Source organism: Camellia sinensis, chromosome 2, assembly GCF_055761805.1.
Source record: "Camellia sinensis isolate YWXY chromosome 2, ASM5576180v1, whole genome shotgun sequence".
Taxonomy (NCBI): Eukaryota; Viridiplantae; Streptophyta; class Magnoliopsida; order Ericales; family Theaceae; genus Camellia; species Camellia sinensis.
In genome coordinates, this window is record NC_138962.1 from 75876583 (window position 1) to 75900715 (window position 24133).

At 37.1% G+C, this 24133-nt stretch overlaps 1 protein-coding gene across 1 annotated transcript; it reads right to left on the bottom strand.

Moving 5' to 3' along the window:
- Positions 1–2441: 2441 nt before the first annotated feature.
- Positions 2442–21481, bottom strand: LOC114305536 (tlg2p-like protein a). Its single transcript, XM_028250643.2, has 8 exons — positions 20837–21481; positions 6630–6906; positions 6160–6249; positions 5774–5851; positions 3630–3707; positions 3454–3519; positions 3287–3367; positions 2442–2994 (listed from the first exon to the last, which is right to left on the bottom strand). Exons 1-8 carry the CDS (start codon positions 21019–21021, stop codon positions 2887–2889), a joined length of 963 nt encoding a protein of 320 aa, XP_028106444.2. The 5' UTR covers positions 21022–21481; the 3' UTR covers positions 2442–2886.
- Positions 21482–24133: the final 2652 nt, after the last annotated feature.

The window sequence follows — 24133 nt, forward strand, 5'->3', positions numbered from 1 at the left end:
CGGGTTCCCGGTTTGGGAGTTAGACCCGTATTTCGGTCTAGGCAAATTAGTTCCTTAAGAAACTTGAATTCGAAGTGTTAACGCCCCAAAATCACCAAAAGGGGTCGGACTGGCACGAAACTTGGCACACACGACCGCCTAGGTACGAGAGACTTGTGGGAGAAGACGCGACTCCAATCGTGTTCCCGGTTTGAGAGTTGGAGCCGTATTTCAGTCTAGGCAAACTAGTTCTTTAAGAAACTTGAATTTGAGGTGTTAACGCCCCAAAATCACCAAATGGGGTTGGATTAGTACGAAACTTGGCACACATAACCGCCTAGGCACGAGAGATTTGTGGGAGAAGACGGGGCACGAATCAGGTTCCTGGTTTGGGAGTTAGAGTCGGATTTCTGTCTAGCTAAAATTATTTACTTAACTATCTTTGTAATTATATAGTAGTTAATTTTTTATGTTTTTTTGTAATTAAAATATTAACACATAATTATATTGTCATTAATTATATTTATTTTTTATTTTCAGATATTTCCTGAATAGCAGTTTGCTTCTTGTGGAATGCAAGCGTGTGAAGATTGCGACAAACTTTTGTTTTTGTAACCCACGGAAGAATCATGACGAAAACTTTATTTTTGATTTACGTTATTTAGATTTGTAAACAACATTATGTATGTATTATGCAACATTATGTGGTGGGATAATTTTGATGATGTGTTGTTATGAATTGAAGAATACTTTAATTATGGATGAATTTTTATTTATATATAGGAATTTTTATATTATTATATAATTATCGGTTTTTTTTTTAGTTATTTTCATTTAATACAGGTAATTTTCATATTTTTATTAATTGTATTGCAGTTTTTTTTTTTTTTTGAGACGGTATCATACTGTCTCAAAAAAGGTTTTTTGCAACAGTAGCATAGCCATCGCCAAAGATACTAGCATTATTAATTAGTTGAAACAAAAATCCTTTGGCGACAGTATCCTTCACCGTCGCAAATACTATTTTTAGGGACGGTATTTTTACTGTCGCAAATAACCATTTTAGCGACAGCATATTTGCGGACTCAAATAAATATTTTAGCGACGGTATTTTTACCATCGCAAATAACCATTTTAGCGACGGCACCACAGTGTCGTCTCAAAAACTTCAAATTTCTACACATTAATAGCGACAGTATTTTGCCGTCACTAAAAGGCATTTACGCCGTCGCCTGTATTTTGCGACGGCGTCACACCGTCACTAAAGGCCTTTGGCAACCCCCTTTGTTGCGACCCCCTTATTACCGTCGCTAAAAGCCATCCGCCGTCGCAAAAAAACTTTTGAGACGGCGTTTTGGGTATTTGCGACGGTATTTTATCGTCGCAAAAAAGCAAATTTTTTGTAGTGTTTCATCTCAAGACACATTATTTATTATTTTATTTTTTATTACAATATTAACCTAATGTAAAATGACCACAAAGGACAAAGGGCTTTGGACTATTATAATACACACCTTACGTAAAGTTACCATAAAGAACAATAATGAATACAATACACTCATTTCTTCTGAAACGTTACTTACGTATCTTTTCTCTCAAGAACCCGAAAACCTTGAAACAAAAATCAAAAGCCCTTAAACAAACAATAAAAAATATATGTATTATTAAATATTTTTATTGGACTGAATGATGGATGTGTCTAGTAATATTGGTTTGGAACAATAGAGCAAGAAAAATGTTAGTTTTTCATTTTTTAATTTTTTTTTCCCGTTTTTGTGTACTTATTGAGTGGTAAACCGTTTATATTCATTCGGATACCCAGATTCGAACAGTGTAGTTGCGTTCGACTATTTGTAGCCGAACATATTGAAGTTGTTCGGCAGAAGCACTCTGGACAAAAGGTTAATGTTCAACAGACCAGTATCAAACGGTTCGCAAAATCAGACTTCCATATACAATGCCACTGATTCAGAAAATCAAACATTCATATACAATGCTCATGGCAATGGAAAAACATACATAAAACCCTCAAATCTAAGTAAAATGAGAATTCTCACCTACTGTATCTCCAATGTAGAGTTGTTTACACCGGTGCCTTTGATGAAACAGAGAATGGAAAGGGAGATGGAAGATCGTGGGTGGGAGTGTGCGAGTAAGGGTGAAGATAGAAGATGTGAGTAGAGTGTGTGAACAAGGGTAAAGATGGAAGATTGTGATGTATATTGAACAAATTTTGTATTTATTAAATTACTAAAAGTGTGCCTTGAGATGAAAGATGGTGTGTAAATAAAAACACCCTTATAAATCATCATAGACAAATGCAAGGCATGCATGTCCTAATTCCTAAATACCGGGAACAACGCAGCATTGTTATGAATTGATACTGTAAAAACTGGAAATGAGTATATCATAGTTCATAAAAATTTCATTTGCGTACAAGGAGTTTCTCTTGAACGTGCCAGTACTGAAATGGGATGTTTTCCATTTTATTACAAGAAAGAATCGGTACAAAGTGTAAAGCTCTTCCCCTCAGAAAAAAAATGAGCATTTTTAACAAAATTACAGAATCTCCAAGGGTAATCAAAATGAATATATACCAAGTCCTTTGTGCACAAAGACCCTCCTCACCCAATTACAATATAGCTCTTTACATAAGGCCGTAGTACTCACAAGTAATACATCCCGTTCTCCCTCGCCTTGCTCCCCTTCGCAAAAATACAATTAAAAACAGAAGTAATAGTAATAACAATATTATGATCGAATATAACTAATCTAGTAGTGTAACCATCTGGGATGATTCAAAATCCCCAAAACTTCCAAAAAACAGCACACCTCAGCATGTAAAAGTTGAAGGGGAGAGTTGCAGTGAGGTGACTTGAAACGAGATTTATAAAAAAATGTCGCTGATCACAAAAATATTTGCTTGAGAATTAGGAGGAGCAGCATGATAAAGCACATGATGATGAGAACTGAAACACACATCACCATTCCCCCTTCTTTCTGTGTTTTCTCTGCCTGTAAGTCCAACAAAACCCAACATAAATGACATTACCTTGGGGAAAAAAATTAGGGAAAATATCATTCAAGTGGAAACGAAGAAAAATATTTTCACATTTATGAAAACTTTGCAGCATTAAAAGATAAAACCATAAACTTTTCCATGAAAGTGATTAATTTTTGAAGTCACCACTAAAATGTTATTTTTCCCAAAAACCATGAGAGGCATGAACAAAAGCTCCGCAGAAATTTAAACCTAAATTATATACAATGGCGAAAAAAGGAAATGCTTAAAGAAGAGCAAGAGGACCTTCTGCAGCTGTTTAAAGCCATCCTCGACTGATGCTGCAACATTCTGAATGTTGTAGTCTATCCTATCGACAATAGTGCCCTGTTTGGAGCATAAATTCAGTTAATCACCTTAAATCTTTTGAGAAAGTTCCTCATCTTTTAGAAAGGAGGCATGGCTTCTCTAACCTGGTCAATGACGAGCACTGATAGATCCTTCATAATCTGAGCAAGCTCATGTACTGATTCCACAACCTACCAAAACCAAAACCAAAACAGCAGAGGAAAGAAAGAAAAATTCATTTGGGTCAACTGAAAATGAAGCATCAGATTATGAGCAAAATAGTGCACGAGCTTTCAGTTACCTGGTTGATTTCTCTCTCCCTTTCTGCCGTGAATGCCTCACTTTTCCTTAGTTTGGCCATTTGATGCTCATTAAACCCCTAACAGATAATTTGTATGATAATGTTAGAGCTTTGCTGGTGGGGGAGGGGAATATATCTAACATTGTGTATGTCAAAGTTCAATACCGTCAAAGGGTGGAGAACACCCCAAATTTTTGGGTGCAATAATTCCCCATCCATAAGATTTATTCTAATTTCTAAAAACTAATATATTACTTAAAAGCTAAATAGTGTCACATCAAGTCTTCCCTCACTACCAGCAGCACTGTGCCAGTGGCAACAAACATCCTTGAACCTTATCCCACTTCTTCTCAAAGTCCAATGACTTTCATGACACATCCATCACTATTACTCACATTCTATTCTCAGTATAATTATATATGCATTTGCATTTGTATATATAGGGCGAAATAAATTGTTTAACATTCAGAGGATAAACTCAATCCATCAGTCCATGGATTTTTTTTTTCTTTTCCTCCCTGATCTAATCTTTTGTTGAAGATTGTGACAAATCTCAATGCAACCAAATCCGGCAACTTGAGTAACCTGAGTTTAAATGTTGAGCTCAGGTTCACCAGGGCTGGTGTACTTCATGCTTCATGTTGGGCTTGGTCACGCTCAGGCAGGCCCTGGTGCACTTGGGCTAGGCCTAGTCGGAATCCTAGCTATGCCAAACCTGCCAAAGTTGAAACCCTATCTAAGAGGCGGAGATTTCAAGTACCCATCAATCCCAACCTATGTTACATGGACTCCAGCATATAGCACAGAGCATTCCATGCTTTATATGGGATTTTCATGCATACTTGCAAGGAAATTTTGAATTACTAAACATGCTTGTTGGTTAAATGTCCAACTACTCATGCCACAAACATATCTCATACCCATACTCGAGTGTTGAGTGTGACATAGGTACACCACACTTAGAAGCATGCGGGTAACATAGATCTCAACCAAAACAAAGAAAGAGAAGAAAAAGAAAAGCACACAGCTCACAAGATAGCAGTAGAATGCTTAAGTTCTTAATAAAGCCCAACAAAACAGATTCTTCATATTATGTATTTCCAACCCATATGGCTAACTAAATTTGATTTGTTTTGCTTATCTAGTAGTTAATTATCCTTTATGTTATTACATAAGACTTCATCTATACATACATATCTATATATACGCACATATATGCATTATATGCATTAATACATATAGATACATATAAACTAGGAAGCATAGATATGGATACGAGATACAAATACGACACAATACGGATACGGCGATACGACAAAACCTAAAAAAATAGAATACCGGTACAGCTAGGATACATTTGTGAAAAATATATTATTTAAAATTATTAATAGTGAAGTGAGTTACACATAAGCTTAAGAACATTGAGAAACCACAATGTAATTTTATAATGCAAAATACTAACATTCAAAAATTTTGTATTAATTTAAGTTAGTAGCTTATTTACTTTTTAAATTTTTAATAGGCCTTGCAAATATTTTATTTCAATATCAAGTTTAATATATTTATATTACAATAATAGAACAATTCACAACTTGTCCCTATACTTTTTCCTTTGACTTTAGTGAAAAATATTATATTCAAGTTTACTTGCTTATTTATTTATTGATATTTAATTTTACCATTGTTATATTCTTTTATTAATTCTTACTTTCTATGTAGTTATATAAGGACATGCATAAAATAATTAAGATACATCAATTTGATAAATTCTATTATTTAACTCACTATGCTCTTCTTATCGAAGAACTTAACAAAGTATTAGAAAAATATTCTTATATTTATACTTGCAATTATATTATATTATATCACTATGCAAGAAATGTTACAATTCTAATTTCATAAAACAAGTAAACATGACTTAGAGTATCCGATACTTCAAAATTAAGTATCCGATACTCCAAAATTAATGAAAAAATAATTAAGAAGTATCCGATACTTTTAATAAGTATCCGATACGTATCCGCGAGTATCCAAAGAGTATCGGTATCCGATACGGATACGATACGGATACATCACCCTATTTGAAGTATCCGTGCTTCATAGCATATAAAGAACTACACAACTGAAGTAAAAAGTCAGCTTACCATATCGTCCAAGTCATCATCTTCTCTTCTGGAATTATTCCCATTTAAGTTCATTTCTATGTCGACCCCATCTGGACCCTACATCACAAAGCAATATTAGTAAAATTTGGAAGCATTCACTTCCTGGACCTCTAAGTATTCATCTAATTGGAAAGTGGAAAACAAATAAAGAAAAAGTGGATGCCAATTAACAGCTGATAAATGAAAAAAAGCAGGGCATGGTTGAGCAGCACAGTAAATCATGCAAGACAAAGCAAGTTCAACGACCAGAAGGGAGAGAAATGAATCACACAAAGATGTAAAGTGCAAAGCCAAAGCTGTCTGATCTGAATATGTCAAATAATGATTTGTCGACTGAATGATGAAACAGGGAAAATTCTGCAGACCTCTTTCTGCTGCTGGAGTCGCTTTAAATAAGTTGACTGTTTCTTGCGAAGTTCCATTGAAAGGCTCTGAAGGTCAGTGGCGAGAGAGCGCTGCAAAGGAAATATTGAAACAGCTTATGAGAATGACCCATCCTTTTGTGAAGATACAAGCCAATAGAACTTTATGATTCATAATAGATGCCATCATGCACAACCCTGGAAACCACCCAGCTTAGAACAACAATAAGACTAGCTGTAATTAGTAATTTTGACAAAGTTAAATTCAAATTTGCCTGCATGGGAGGAGGAGTTCAACAAAAAGAAAAGATGACCTTTTGCCTGATTCCTCACTATCACTGTGGAGTAAATATATGACAAACCGCGGGCACCAAAGCAAATCCTTAAATTGAGTCATCAAAGTTTTGCATGCTGTGATAAATTACAAATTTGTTCAGCAGACAACATAATGACAAGCATCTACCAAAACATACCTGCACATTTTTCCTAATATTAGAGTCCTCAGAAGGCCCACCAGCAGAGAGTATCTGTAATCTCTTCTCAGACTTTTTTAAAAGAACGGTAATCTCTTGAGTAAGAGACTCAATCCTGCGTTGATCTTCTTTTCCATCTCCAAATGAGGGCATTAAAGCCTTGGTATGAGCCTTGGCTAGTTCAGCAATTTTCACCCGCACACGTTGCACATTTGCTGATATTTCTTCAGATACATCCACCCAAGCTGGAGGTAGACCCACTGTAAGCGCACCTTGACTGCAGCAAAGAATAAATATTTTACTCTAACCAGGGAGAAATCCATTGATTTCACTATGACCAGGAGTGTACATGTTAAGTAAAAGGTAACATCATCAGAAGTTGTGGTCCCCCAAGTGGCCTACTGGCCGCCTCCACAATAATTGGCTTGGTTTCAAGTCTCATGAAAATGAATTTCTGAACATTATTTGAAATACATAAATACAAATAGATATATATATATAGAGAGAGAGAGAGAGAGAGAGAGGAGGGATGAAGGGAGGGAGGGGAGGAAAGAGACAGAAATCATCAAAAGTTGGCAGTTGTAAGAATCATAAAGGCCAAATTCTAAAGAAAATTAAATGAGAATCAATATGGATATCCATGCAAATGAAATCATTCCACTGGATATTTGGATCTCTTGGCATGAGATTGTGCATGCTACTTGAAATCAGAGAATTTGTCAGATTAGCAATAGTTAAATCACAGGATTCAGAATCCCTGGGTTTCTTTCACGTGATCTGTAAAATAATCACATGCTTTTATTAGCCGACTGCTAGTACACATCCATCTTTACCGGATGGACTTTAGACCTAAATATATCTTGAAAGAACCTACGAGGTTGACTCGACATGTCTCTTTGAAAGAAAACGGGCTTCAGACTATTTTCCACATCCATTGTATGCATCTCTTTTTTTTTTCTTTTCACTTCACCCAAAAAAAAATGTGGAAAATAGTCCACAAACCAACATAGTTGATTCATAAGGGGTTGAACATAGGAGCTCAACTATGGGGTTAATTCCTAGAGGTCCTATGTTCAATTCTCATGGGGCACAAAATACACGACCTTAACCAATACGTGTGCACTCTGACGCACGGACACGGACACAACGCGGACACGCAAATTTTAAAAAAATGAAGGACACGACACGCTAGGGACACGTTCAATAAATACAATTTTATTTATTTATTATGTCTAAAATTGAAAAGAAAAAATCATGGAAAGGTAATTAAACATGCAAAATAACATTAAATTTTTTTTAAAAAAAAACGTACATTCACTACTTTAACATCAAATATCATTCACAAATGACACAAGAATACCCAAAAAAATAGAAAAAATAAAGAGGCGAAAAGAGAGAGAGAGAGAGAGAGAGAGAGAGAGAGAGAGAGAGAATGAGGTATAAATAAAAAAAGTAGGGTGTTTGTTATTAAAAAAAGGGTATTTCAATACAAATAGGCCTATAATCTTTAATTAGGGAATATAAAAAGAAAAAGAAAAAGAAAAAAAAATCTTTAATTAGGGTGTTGTAATAATTTATGTATTATTGATTGATGTCTTGATTGATAGATTACAAGATGCATTAATTACAATTCCTATACAATCTATATATAGAAGAAAATGTGGTAGTAGGTGTAGTGGAGGTGATAGTGGGTTAGGTGAAGTGGAGTGTGTAGTGGAGTAGAGGTAGGTGAAGTGGAGTGTGTAGTGGAGTAGGTGAAGGTAATGTGGTAGTAGGTGTAGTGGAGGTGATAGTGGGTTAGGTGAAGTGGAGTGTGTAGTGGAGTAGAGGTAGGTGAAGTGGAGTGTGTAGTGGAGTAGGTGAAGGTAAAGATGGGAAATTCTAACAGCCCCCCGCAAACTCAAGGAGGAGAGAAACTAACCAACTTGAGTTTGGAGAGAGTAACAAAACAAGAAAATACATAAAAATAAAAAAGGATAGGAGACACTGTATGGTCGTGTCAGACCGTTGGTGAAGACACTGTATGGGGTGTCATAACGTTGTAGAGGACACTGTATGGTGGTGTCAGACCGATGTAGAAGACAGTTTATGGGGTCATGTCGGACCGTTGTAGAAGACAATGTTGTGACAGTTTACGGAGTCTTGCTGGACCCTTGTAGAAACTAACCGGAATCAATGTCGGGACAGTTTACAGAGTCTTGTCGGACCCATAAAGGAGCTAACCGGAATCAATGTCGGGACAGTTTACAGAGTCTTGTCGGACCCATAAAGGAGCTAACCGGAATCAATGTCGGGACAGTTTACAGAGTCTTGTCGGACACTTGTAAAAACTAACCGGAATCAATGTCGGGACAGTTTACAGAGTCTTGTCGGACTCTTAAAAAGTTGCACCCTCAAAAGGTGTGCCCAATTTTGTCAAAATGCGTGCCATCAAAAGGCGTGCCCAATTCATCAAAAGGCGTGCCATCAAAAGGCGTGCCATCAAAAGGCGTGTCCACTTTGTCAAAAGATGTGCCATGAAAAAGCGTGCCAGTTTGTCGGGCGGCAAGAGGCGCGCGATACGCGTGGCTGCCTCGGCTATTTAACCAAGACGAAGGCTGAGGCTGAGGCATACCATTCTGAAACCTCTGAAACCAACCCTTCGCTGAAAAAACTCTGCCTCAGCGGAGAGAGAAACTGTGGAACACTTTGTTGCCATTCTGTCACCAACCCTTCCGAACATTACCAGTCTGAAATTGCTATTTCGCTGAAACACTTAGCAACCCAAAAACATGGCCTCTTCTTCCCGTCCAGCTACCCAGAACCTGCTCACGCTCTTTCCAGAACTGAACGAGCCCACAAGAGAAATAACTGGTGCGGTGGCCAGTGAACCTCAACCAAACACCTCTGGTTTTGCTCCATTGAACTTTCCGATGCGGTCGGTGGAGCAAAAAATGGCGGTGCAGACTGATATTGAGGCTAATCAGTATACTCTGAAGTCATGCGTGGAAACCATGACGGCGGTCACAAATTTGTCGAACCGGCTGCAGAGTAGGACAAATGAGGTGCAGCATTTAAATTCCCAGCTGGCTCTGCTCCAACGCATGTATAAGGATGCGCGAGCAGAGATAAGTGTGCTGAAAGCAGAAAATAAGGAGCTGAAGCGGAAGGCCACTGTGATGTTCCGATTTGGAGGTCCGCCGTATGCTGCAGTGGAGGAGTATGGAGGAGTGAACGTGCTCGGCGGCGTAGGAAACACGGAGGCAGCACCGTCAAGGGCCGCCCAGGACGGAAGAAAGAAGAAGAGATCTGCAGCAGAGTAGAGAAGAAAAATCCCACTGTGGGTGTTGGGTGTGTTATGGTGGTTTTTTTTTTTTTTTTTTTTTTTTTTTTTTTTTTTTTTCGTGTAAAATTATGATCGGGGTTGATCCTGACATGAATAAAATAAGTGTGTTTGGCAAACTCGAATGGTAGGTGTGGTAAGGCAGAAAAATCAACTGGAATGAATTTTTTTTTTTTTTTTTTTTTGTGAAAATAATAATAATAATAATAATAATAATAATAATAATAATAATAATATTAATATGGAAATCATGGAGTGGGCGGTGGTACAAAAATATTGTGTAGAAAAAGAGGGAGATGGTGGAAAAGAGAGGCCACTCATGTTATTAAAATAAATTAAGGAATTAAAAAAAGTGATATTGGTTTTGTTTTCAAAAAAGATGGATTAAAATAAATATAAAAAAAGAAAAAGAAAGTGGAGACCATGATGAAAGGTGGGAACAAGTGTGCTGGTGCTGTGTTGTAATGGTCAGAAAGAGAGATAAGAAAATAAAATAAAATAAATTTCAAGGTGCTGTGTTGTAATGGCATTGAAATATCCACCATCATAAAGAGTATCAGTGGTGCTGCATATGTTTATGAGCATTATTTGAGGCCTTTCTTTCTTAACCCACAGCAGACTGTTAACGTCTAGTATGTCCCAAGGAAGAAGGACATCTTCAGTAAGCCAGATGACATTCTAACTGCTGCTGAGAAGTACATAGAAGAACATGGCCCGGAAGCATTTGAGAAGCTTGTTAGCAAGGATAGGGAAACCAAGTTCAGGAGTAGCAATTACACGTATTTTGATGAGGACCACAGCTATTGAGCCTTGTTTGGCTGAGGAAAACACCTTTTTTCCGCTGCTGTTAGGAGTATCTTTCCGGTGGAGAAGCTGCTATGGACTATTTGGGGAGAGTGATGTCGAAAGCCGGAGCCTTGGATCTCGCCACCGGCGTCGGCGGAAAGATCGAGAAAGACGATGTTCTCTCCGCTGTCCAGAAGTATGAGCAGTATCACGGCTACTATGATGCCGAGAGAGAATGAGATGTTATGAAGATATGATGAGGAGGTAGGTATGTAGTAGACAATTCTAGCGGACTAGGTTGAGGTCCGGCGGGCGGCCAAGGCGAGGTTGCCGCCCGCCGGTGAAGCGAAAAAATATTAAATTCTTAACCTTGCTCTGATACCATGTAATAATTTATGTATTATTGATTGATGTCTTGATTGATAGATTACAAGATGCATTAATTACAATTCCTATACAATCTATATATAGAAGAAAATGTGGTAGTAGGTGTAGTGGAGGTGATAGTGGGTTAGGTGAAGTGGAGTGTGTAGTGGAGTAGAGGTAGGTGAAGTGGAGTGTGTAGTGGAGTAGGTGAAGGTAATGTGGTAGTAGGTGTAGTGGAGGTGATAGTGGGTTAGGTGAAGTGGAGTGTGTAGTGGAGTAGAGGTAGGTGAAGTGGAGTGTGTAGTGGAGTAGGTGAAGGTAAAGATGGGAAATTCTAACAGGTGTATAAAAAGAAAAAGAAAAAAAACAAAACAGAAATATAGAGACGAGAGAGAGAAAGACAAAAAACAGAGAAAGAGAGAGAGATGAAAAACAGAGAGAGAGAAAGTGATGAAGTGCGAGAGAGAGACAGAGTGATGAAACTTGATGTAGAAGACTCTCTCTGTTATTCAATTATTAAGCCAAAAAATCATGAAGAAACTTCTTGTTGTTCTTCTGGTTTATAGGAAACTTGTTGATCGGAGAGAGTCCTTGCCTATAAATATATGTATAATCTCAATGATTCAATAGAATTGTTGATGGTATGAGAATTTGAGCTTGTGTTTGTGTGTGATTGGCTTAACCCTTGTGCGGGTGAGGCACCTCTTCTCTCTCTTCTTCTTCTCTTTCTTATTCTTTGCGCACATACCCGAGTTATTATTTGCGGTTACTATTCACAGTCCACTAAAAGTGCAGTTCTCAACACCAAAACCCTATCCTCTCACCTCCAAATCAACCCTAATCCCTCGCCCTACCTCTTTGCCTTCAATTTAACCATTCAAACCCTAAATTACCCACTGTTTAGGCCGTCAAATAGACTCTGTTCTGGAAATCCAGCAAGCTGTCCTACATCACTACGCCTAAGGATTAAGACCAAAACAGCCATAACCAATTGTCAGGAATCACTTGATCCATCCCCACCATAAAAACGATTCCCTCCAAGCTCCACCACAAGGTCAAAGCCATAGGACAAGGACAATACAAAAATAAATGATCACTACTTTCCTAACCCCCTTACACATGACACAGCATTTGGCTTTTCCTCTTCTATTTTCTTTAAAATAAAAAAAGGGGTGAATTCAATACATACAGTAGAAGTGTGGTATAGGTCCAAGCTCAGTCAGCCAGCTGAATTTGTGGACTTATCAACCAAGAGAACTAGATAAATCCACATGCATGTAAATCTTTTCAATTGGTATATGCATCAACTAAATTAAATACCCATTGTAAATTTGCAACATTAAAAAGCTAGTTGCAACTTTTTAAGTATATAATGTTAAAATCTAACAATAGAATTAAGCATTAGAGATATCTATTTCAAGTAGTTACAACCTCCTAAATCTAGACTACAAATACTAAACAATATTATCTATCTATAAGACGGCGAATATGACAAGGCATAACAATTAGTGACCATCGAAAATTTTAAAAGGTAAGAATAAAGACACAATTTGATTATTATAAAAAACGTGTCACTATTGAGCCTAGAGCCTACTAAAAAGTGCTAACCTAAGGACTTCACATGGGCCTGACTGAAGGGCCAGGGCTGGCATACAGTGAGAAGCTTTTGTGAGGCTTGATGAGCTTAGGGCATTTTTGAGACCTAGGCGCACCTTTGACAACTATGGCCTTATTAAAATGCAAAAGTTGACCATGTAGTTTCAAAAATTTGTAATAAAAGTAAACGTTTAAAGGAGTCGAACTAGTTGTACTGTACACAATCACATCATGCTTTAGATATGCTTTGCTATGACCCTTTCTTGTAATTTCCCTAAGCAATCTCTCCATCCAAAACTCTAGTACAATTTCTGATGTTTAGTTTAGTCTAATAGTTTTGGGTGGGGGGGAATCAATCAATAAATTTGGTATTCTACAAAAGAAATATCCATGTTCTAAAACTTGCATTCCAAAGTTCAAACACAAGAATAGAATGTTAGCATTCTCTAATAACTGAGATTCAACTCAACTCAACCCTTTATGTGCTCTACACTAGAAGGGTCTTTTCTTCTTCTTTTTTTGGATAAATACACTAGAAGTGTCTAACTGTTAAAGTTTAATTTTCAAAATTCTATACACAAATTGAATTTGCTATTATAGTTACATATTTATTTATATGAAACTTCCAAGTATATAACCAAGGTCGTTATATCTTAACAGAGAACAATTGGGTTCAATTTTGATTTTTCATAATAAAAAATAATACAAAAAAAAAAAGGCAGAAAATTTGAAATTTCTAATTAGAACTTAAAATGGAATTGATGTGGTTATGCGTATCAATAGCATATTAAATTTCATCAAGGGAAATATCACAAGACTGTTGCAAGATACCACAGTACCTTTCTTTTTCCTTTTTAAGTAAATCACAAAAGAAATTAAACTTTTGTGGAAAATATAGATGGTGGAACTCCATTCAGCCAATTTGTAAAACTAATTTCAAGAGTAAGCTCTTACCGATCCAACCCCCTCAACACCCCATATTGGCAAGACCAACACTTAATGATGTCCTTTTAGTATTTGTAGGGACTTCTATGATAATATTAATATACTATCCATAATAACTTCAATTTTATAGAGTTGTTTTTACGCTATAAATTTAGTTGAATGGAATGTCATGCTACAAAAAAATTAGTTAAAACAATACCCTAATTACAGCATTAAACCTTAATTGAACATAGGAAACTTAATTTTTCATGTAAATGGACATAACTCCAAAAGAGTATTATTTTGCATTTATGTGACGTTTCCACGTCTAATTTTGACATCAACATTTTCTTTGATAAATGTATTACTAAAGATTAGGCATCACCTTTCCAAAGACCCAACTCCAAAGTATAGACACACACACACACACACAACCAAAAACTTTGAAGCCCATAAAGAGGCTCCTTAACTCCCTGGAAGACCCTCCTATTTTGCTCGCACCACAGAAATCACATCAAGCACAATAGAGCAGCCAAGTCTTGTGTCTATGTTTCCCTACCCTACCTCCCCACCAGTTGAAAATTATCCCCACCACATCTCTCTATGAAAAAACAAACTCCATTGTAAACACAATCAAACCCAACTCCCACGGTTCCCTGGACACCTTGCAATGAATTAGCATATGAGTAATTGACTCCCCATCATAGGCAACACTAATTTGCCATTACCTTCCCTCTCTTGACAAGATTATCAATTGAAAGGATCTTCTCATGTTCCGCATTCCAAACAAAGAATGCAACTGTGGACAAAGGCCTGACAGTCCAAATGCTTTCCATGGAAAATTCACCCTTCTACTACTCGATAACCAACATCAATCCTCCCTCTCTTGGATACATGCCACCACGTTGAGTGTTTCCCTTTACCAAAGCCCCTACACCTATAAAGCAAATTCAAAAGATTAGTCAGCTGAGCCCATTTCCCAATCTTGCAAACTCCTTCAAAATGCAACATCTCAAAAACCATCCATGCCCATTCCCCACACATAATCCACCACCAAGGCTTCTTTGTCAATAGTAAGAAGAAAAATGAAAGGGAAAGCCTTGTCCAACACCTCATCTCCACACCACTTATGATGCCAAAACTTTATCCTATCGCCCCTCGCCACCCTTCAAAAAAAAAAAAAAAATGAAGAAGAAGCTAATCTTCTAAAGCCCTCATCCATCAAAAATCAACACTTCCAACATATCCAATTACCCCAATATCTGCCATAATTTTTTCCTCACCATCCTCCTCCAAAATCTATCCCTCTCAGAAGCATGTCTCAATAACCACTTTCCAGCTTTATTGAAATTGCCCACTTGCTAATCCCTAAAATAAACCCCCTTCCCTTATCAGAGTGCGCACAAGGACCCAATCCACAAGATGATTCTTAAACCCCTTCCCTACTCCACCCACCAAAAGTCCTATTGTAGCTTTTCATGCCTCCTCATGACCAAAGCTGGAGTACTGTGTAGATACATCAAATAGGTGGGAAGGCTAGACAAGGTACTCTTAATAAGGGCAAGCTACCACCCTTAGATAACTAAACAGTGGCCCTATTTTATTATCCAGATTGGATTTAAGAGGGTGAGGAGAACATAGGGATATAGAATGGGATATAATGTGTTTAGGATATGAGATGAATTATATATACTGTGGAGTCAATTTTACTATGTTTGGTTAGAGTAAGTTATAGCATGGGATAAGAGAAGAGTGCTTATCTTTTACCGTTGGATGAATGATGTTAAAATCCACCTACTCTCCACCTACTTCACCCACTTAAACCTACTCCACTAAACCTAACCCACTACACCACTACCACATCACCTACTCCACTAAACCTAACCCACTACACCACTACCACCTTCACTTCACCTACTCCTTACCTACTACACACTCACCCTCTTCTATATATAGGAATCATGAATCATTGTAATAGAGATCAATATAAATCAATCAATAATACAATTCTCTATTTCTCTTTATACATTAAATTTCTACATGGTATCAGAGCAAGGTTAAGCACTTAGTATTTTTCGTTTCACCGGCGGGCGGCAACCTCGCCTTGGCCGCCCGCCGGACCTCAACCTATTCCGCTTATTTTCTACACATACCTTCCCATCACTGCCTAAATCCTCTCTCTTGAGGCCAATGTGAATTCCTCTTCTTCATAATCTGCACTAACTGTGGCATCTTTTCCTGGGGCAAACTCTGTAACCGAACACTCAATCTATGCTTCTCCTCCATGCTCATTTGCCTCTTGTTAGGATCCTTCGCCTTCGGCTTTGGTTTGGGCTTCGCCACAGCCTTGAGCTTCACTGCAGCTTTCAGCTTCACGGCAGCCTTCGGTTTCACAGCAGCTTTTGGCTTCGCAGCTGGCTTGGCCTTTGCCGCTGGCTTGGGCTTCACAGCGACTTTAGCTTTTGGCGCAGCAGCTTTTGTCTTAGCCGGAGCCTTCTTTTCCTTTTTCGCTTTTACAGCCTTCGGCTTTGCAGCAGCCTTCGGCTTTGCTTCCCTCTGGTGGCTCCCCAGGTTCCACCTGAGCTGCATGATTCATTTATAGCTGCAATTGATAAGGGAAGTATTAGAACAATGCCCAATAGAAGTATGCCAGCTGCTCCTTACCCTACTCCTGGAGCACTATTAATAGGTGATGCTTTCAACATGCGTCATCCTTTAACTGGTGGAGGAATGACTGGAGCCCTGTATAAGGTGTTTTGTGCATCTCCTGATCAAGCAAGGAAGGAAATGCGTGAAGCATGTTTTGATTATTTGAGCCTTGGAGGTGTGTGTTCAACAGGACCAGTGGCTTTACTCTCTGGTCTAAATCCTAGCCCATTGAGCTTGATACTCCATTTCTTTGCTATAGCCATATATGGTGTTGGCCGTCTCTTGCTACCATTTCCTTCCCCTAAGCGCCTGTGGATAGCAGCTAGATTATTTTTGGGTGCATCGGCTATCATTTTTCCCCTCTTTCTCTCACATGGGCTTGTCCCCTCTCTCTCCTCCGTTTGATTTCAAAATCCATTATTTTTATTTATTTTCTCCAAACCACTTTCCTTATTTCCCCCATCTTTCATTTTGATTTCAAATATATTTTTATTATTTCTTTCTTTATTTTTCTTTCACATTATTTTTTAATCTTTTTCAAATTCCATTCATACCATATAGCTTTGCACACCAAACCATCTTTTATTCATCTCAGGGATCAACCCCGATCACAATTTTAACAAAAAAAAAAAAAAAAAAAAAAAAAAAAAAAAAAAAAAAAAAAAAACAACACAAACCACAACACCACAAGATTTGTTTTCTTTTCTGCAGACGGCCACCCACCGACCTCACTTTTTCGCCTATTCCGCCGGTCTTTTCTTCTTGCCTCCGTCCTGGGCGGCCCTTGACGGTGTTGCCTCCGTGTTTCCCACTCCGCTGGGCACGATCACTCCACCCTGCTCCTCCACTACAGCATATGGCGGACCTCCAAATCGGAACATAACGGTGGCCTTCCGCTTCAGCTCCTTATTTTCCGCCTTTAGCACACTTATCTCTGCTCGCGCATCCTTATACATGCGTTGGAGCAGAGCCAGTTGGGCGTTTAACTGCTGCACCTCATTTGTCCTACTCTGCAGCCGGTGCGACAAGTTTGTGACCGCAGTCATAGTTTCAACACAGGACTTCAATGTATACTGATTAGCTTCAATATCCGTTTGCACTGCCATTTTTTGCTCCACCGACCGCATCGGAAAGTTCAACGGAGCAAAACCAGAGGTGTTTAGTTGAGGTTCACAGGCCACCGCACCAGTTATCTCTCTTGTTGACTCGTTGAGGTCGGGAAAGAGAGTGAGCAGACCACGGGAAGAAGAGGCTATGTTCTGGGTAGCTAAACGGGAAGAAGAAGCCATGTTTTTGGGTTGCTGAGTGTTTCAGAGAAGGGTTGGTTACAGAATGTTACAGAGAACGAAGAGGTTTCAACAGGTTTGTTATGCTTCCAAGCCTCAGACTTCGCTTTGGTTTATAAAGACAGAGACGACGAGGCCGACACGCGCTCTGTCAATCACGTGCATCGCCGCGTGTCAGGCGCCCCTTTTGATGGCTCGACGCTTTCTGTCGGGCACGTCTTTTGATGAAGTGGGCGCGCCTTTTGATGGCACGCCTTTTGATGGCACGCCTTTTGAAAGATTGGGCACACCTTTTGAGGGTGCGACTTTTTAAGGATCCGACAAGACTCTGTAAACTGTCCCGACATTGATTCCGGTTAGCTCCTTCATGGGTCCGACAAGACTCTGTAAATTGTCCCGACATTGATTCCGATTAACTCCTTTATGGGTCCGACAAGACTCTGTAAACTGTCCCGACATTGATTCCGGTTAGCTCCTTCATGGGTCCGACAAGACTCTGTAAACTGTCCCGACATTGATTCCGGTTAGTTTCTACAAGGGTCCAGCAAGACTCCGTAAACTGTCACCACAACTGTCATAACATTGTCTGCTACAACAGTCCGACATGACCCCATAAACTGTCTTCTACATCGGTCTGACACCGCCATCCAGTGTCCTCTACACCGTTATGACACCACCATACAGTGTCCTCTACATGGTTATGACACCCCCATATAGTGTCCTCTACAACGTTATGACACCACCATCCAGTGTCTTCACCAATGGTCTGACACGACCATACAGTGTCTCTTATCCTCTTTTATTTTTATGTATTTTCTTGTTTTGTTACTCTCTCCAAACTCAAGTTGGTTAGTTCCTATCCCCCTTGAGTTTGCGGGGGGCTGTTAAAATCCACCTACTCTCCACCTACTTCACCCACTTAAACCTACTCCACTAAACCTAACCCACTACACCACTACCACATCACCTACTCCACTAAACCTAACCCACTACACCACTACCACCTCCACTTCACCTACTCCTTACCTACTACACACTCACCCTCTTCTATATATAGGAATCATGAATCATTGTAATAGAGATCAATATAAATCAATCAATAATACAATTCTCTATTTCTCTTTATACATTAAATTTCTACAAATGATTAACCTATATCCAATGGTGAGGGATAGCCAATACCATGTGAGGGGAAGGGGGGGTGGGGTATTGTATATCCCACCCTTTTGGGGGATATAATATCCAAACACCCTATATCCAAAGTAACCAAACATGGGATAAGGGAAGACCAAAAAACACATGTAGGCCCCACCAGATTTTATATCCGGACAGCCTTCATATCTGTCCCTTATATAAAATCAAACAAAACCAATGTTCCTTGACCAATCTCTATCGTCGACCACTTGTTGGAACGAACGACCAACACAACCCCTGCAGATGTCCTCTAGCTTTCGAAAACCCAAAATTTCCTTACCACCTCCGACTCTGGGATGCAAATGAACGAACACTTGCCAACCTACCCCCCCCCCGGGTGTGATTTGAGAGGCCCCTCATTCAATCCCCGGTACAACAATAATACCCTCAATCAAAAAGCATGAAAGTAAGATTTTAAAAAGCGGCCGCAACTGTTACGTAACGGTTGTAGTGATTATCGCCACCTGTTACGGCCGCTATAGCGGTGTGGCAGAAATTCATATATGTAACGACCGTTTCGGTATTACGTAACAGTCGTAGTGGTACCGTAACGGTCTGTTAGACACCGTTACATCCTTTTATAATATTCTGAATAGCTTTCTTTTCTATAAAATAAATAAATAAATAAATAAATAAATAAATAAAAGAGCTTACAAAAAAAGAATAAATACTCAAATGATCTAAACCCAAAAAAAAAATCTTATATAAATTTCTTTTTCTTTATAATTTTTTTTTAAAATTTATGACACAATTTTTATTTCATAATCCTTTTATTTAATAATTGTGAATATTTTTTATTCAGTTAATTCAGGTATTGGTAAAAAATAATTTATAAATATCTAAAATCAATTATCTTAAAATCATTAACTATTGAAATAAAATGTAAAAAACTCCTTTTATAGTGACTTGAAAATATGAAATATCTTGGATCATACTTAAAAATTAACAAAAATTGATCAAAATTTATTTTAAATCCTAATAAATGTGATTCTGAAAAGAAAAAAAAATAAAATAAGCGTGGTAAATTTTCTTAAAATTGTGCAAAAAATTAAAAAAAAAAAATCATAGTTCCAATTACCGCAACCGTTACGCTATACCCTTTACACCCCGCAACTGTTACGGCGACCGCAACCGCTTTTCAAAACCTTGCACAGAAGCTTCCTCTATCAACGAACAAAACCTTTTTAACTCCTCCTCAACTAAACCTAATGCATCAAATCTTTGATACAAGCCGCCTCAATCATTTATCAAATATAGTGTTTTCCACCCTAACTGAACCACCACTTGGGAAACCATCCTCAAAGATGCAATTTAATCTAAGATGTTGAAGGTAATTCAACCTCTAAAACTAGATCTCATCTTTATGGAGCCACTAAGCACACACTTTGTTACACAGACACCTGCAATAACATGATCCATGATAGCGCATATTGCAAAAAAAAAAAAAAAAACATTAAAATCACAAGTCACTAAATCTTTTTCCTTCTATAGGACCCAACACCCACTATCTCAAAATTTCACAATTCCAGTAGTGTTGCCCATTATGGCCAAAATGAAGTTTACCAAATGTAACAATCCAATCCACTCAATTGAACACAATGTCAACCTATGTATGCTTGAATAGATCATGTCTTGAAAAATCTGCCAACAAAACCCATTTCTTAAGTTAACAAAACAATTCATCCAATATCCCTCCTTTCACCAATAGCTCTGTCAATTCCCTAAATCCACTCCAACTCTATCTAGTTTTGAACTTGTATTTCTTAGGCGAAACCTATTGGCTATGACCAAAATTTCACCATCTCCCATGCATCCAATGTGCATAGCTAATTCAAACACCTGTACCCCCAGTCCCCCATGAGAAATTAGACATAGAAAAATGCATAACTCCGGGCTAAAGTATATTGACCATTAACAATTTGTTCCTTGAGGTAATAGAGCTAGAATTTTAATCAAAAGAATAACCAATACGTACAATTACAATTATCAAGGGGCAAACCCCTATATACACAGGAAATTCAACCAATTTCTCATTAGATCATATATATATATATATATAGAGAGAGAGAGAGAGGAAGCTGTACCCGGAGCTTCCTGGATCTTCAGTACTGAGGGGAGCATAAGAGCGGTTGGAATTGAGAAGCGAAGTGGTCGACAATTCAATCACCGGGCCACCAGAAGTCGACGGTGAAGAACCCGATGGAACACGAACGCTTTTCAACGCATCTCTGTACTTCTTGAACAATATGGTTCTATTCCTCGATGCCATTTCGATTCAAAATCGAAAATTCAAAAACCAAATACAAGACCTATACACACCAATTCTTTGCAGATCTGAAAATGGTCTGGTCAAAGTAATGGCGTGTCATGGGGTTTAGCTTCAAATTGTTCAGCAGTCGAAACAGTGAGAGCTAGGGTTTCGTGTTGTGGTCGATCGGAGATCGGCGAGTGACAGTGCCGGTGGAGTTGGAGATCGGAGTTTGAGAGAATTTAGAGAATTGGTTGATCCAACTTGGGAAGTCAATATGAAGGTATGGTTGAGTGGGTCTCGTTGTTGTAATGGAGGAACCAATACACCTTTAGCGTAGGATGAAACTAGGACCTCAAAATCTATACATGGAACTGGTCTGAAATAAATTTTACAGTTCAAGTTGGACACGAATGTTGTGTTTGGTTGGAGACAAACACAACGCAATTGAAAAGAAAATAACCAGTCAGTTTTCTGAATTAAATCTTTTCCAAAATTGAGTTTTTTTTTTTAAATGAATATTTTTAAAATTTTGAATAATTTTTTTACTTATTTAGATAGATATATTTAAATAGTAAAATATTTTTTAAAAAAAATTAATAAATACAAAAAAAATATGAAATATGTATTCACTCTATTTGATTTCAGTTTTCAGAATTTACTTTTCAAAATATTTTACTTTTTCGTTTTTCATATTTTTTTGTTTTTTCTGAATTTTTTAATATTTTAAGTAATTTTTAAAATTTTTAAACACGGCTAGCATAAATATATTTAAAATGTATAATATTTGTGAAAAAAAAATCTTTAAAAAATTCACTAAAAACCAAAAATACAAAAAAAAAAAAATTCAATCACTATGTTTTAGTAAAATATTTTTTTTAAAATTAATAAATAATATGAAAAATGTACTAGGTTTTGTTTTTTTATTTATTTCGTAATTTTTTTAAAAAAAATTACAAAAATTATAATTTTTAAGTGTATTTATATTAAGTGTATCTAAAAAAATTTTAAATTAAAAAATTAATAAAAATAAAATATACAAAAAATATAAAAAAAAAATTAATCTTTTAAAAAATAAATTCAAAAAACTTAAGCCAAACAAACTGATTAATTGCCAAATGAGATTATTTTGATGACTTACTGGTCTTTTCCTTTTCCTTTTAATTGTAATCTGTGAATAATTGTCTAGATCTAAAAACTCGCTACTAATAATGTGATATGTGACTTGAATTTTATATCATTAGATGGGTAATAAATTAAAAATTGATACCTATGATATTATGTTATTATAATTTAAATTGTGAGATTTTTTAGGTCTCAAATAAATTTTTATTTTTATTTTATACTTTAGACAAAGTGTATGTATCTCCATTTTCCACCATCCCGCATGGATTTTCCTCGCCCCATAAAGGAATCGAGTTTTTAATTTAATGTCCCTAATATTAAGATTTTACAAAATAAAAGATGTGTAATATTTTTATAATAGTTGGGATTCTTTAATATTTTCACAAAGAACTTCAATCTAGAGAAATAATTTCAACGCTTGATAAAGAAATTTCAACTCGTCACAGAGAAATTTGAAATTTCTCTAATTTAATAATATTATTGAGGGATTTAACTAATAAGAAAAAATACACTTTACCCACTTATGGTTTGGAGTGAGTGCGAATTACCCCCTTGACGTTCGAATAATATCACCACATAACCCCTGTGATTAATGGGTTGATGTGTATAGTTAGCATTTCCATTTATTCTAACAAGCTATGCAATACACGCGAGTAATGTGCAATTTGGGCATGAACTGATAATGATCCCTCACAATTGAAAGACCAAAATGCCCCTAGAGTTAGAAATAAAAGCTTACCCAAGAAGATTGTTTTGTATACTCTCTCTTTCCTCTGTATGTTTGAGTTACAGGCCAGCAAAAATGTCCTCTTCAAGCATGGGCAGTGGAGAAGGAAAAATGTTGAGGTTCATTAGCAACCAATGTCGTTGTGGAAAAAAAGCAACCATTAAAATCGTAGAGTCCAAAAAGCCTTCGAAAGGTAGATTGTACTGTGTGTGTGAAAAGACGGGTTTTGGGGGGTTGTGATTTCTGGGCATGGTGCAACCCAGTTGGATTTGCTCCCACTTATGGAAGAGATGAGATTAATGATGAGAAGCCAAGAGTTGAGGAAGGTGTGCACTTTAATGGAAGACTCGTGAAGCTGGAAATGAAGATGGAGGCACTGAACATGATGATGAAGACATCTATGGTGGTTTTGGTTGTGTGTTTCATTAGCACCATGTTAATGTTCACTATGAAATGAATTTGTAAGGTGCATTATGTAGTTGATGTATGTTTGAAATCAATGAAATTATGTTTATGAAATTAGTTATTTTTGTATATATTTTTTTACTGCATGCCAATGCAAACAACGCAAAAAAATAGAACCCTGCTAAGTTTAATTAAAATAAATAAATAAAAAATAATTCTGAATTGTTTTTACTGCATTCCAAAGCAAAAAATAGAACCAACATTAAAATTCATTCAAACTTATTCCAACACAAATAACCCTGTTGAGTTTAATTGCAAAACAAACAATTCATTCTAAATCAATACACTTTAACCAATGAAACAAAAATGACAAAGACAAATTTGCAATGACAACGCTATTCAACAATGAACCAAAAAATCGAAGAAGTGATATTTTTCCAAAGCCAAAAACAATACTTCCCAAAAATCTGCATTACAATGCCAAAATGGTCTGTACATCTACATTACAATGGCCCAAAAGTAATCCATTTACAGAACTATGCTGCATTTCAATATCACAATTGTCAATTAATCTAATCTGCTAAAAAACCACAAAAACACGTAAATAGTTTGCACAATAGTTGAACCAATTTTTCAAAACCATAACTCTAAGTGTGTGTCTACCCTTTCTTAGCTTAAATACAAACAAGCCCTATGCTATTGTTTCAATACAAAAACAAAATATAAGAACAACAGGTCACCCTATGCTCTAGTTTGACCCACTAGCTAGTTTTTTGGTCTGCCTCCTTACTCTGACTGTCTCAAGTACAGAAGTTATTGATACAGCATGCCCTCTCACATCAGCATTCACTACACTTCTTCCAACATTGACTACAA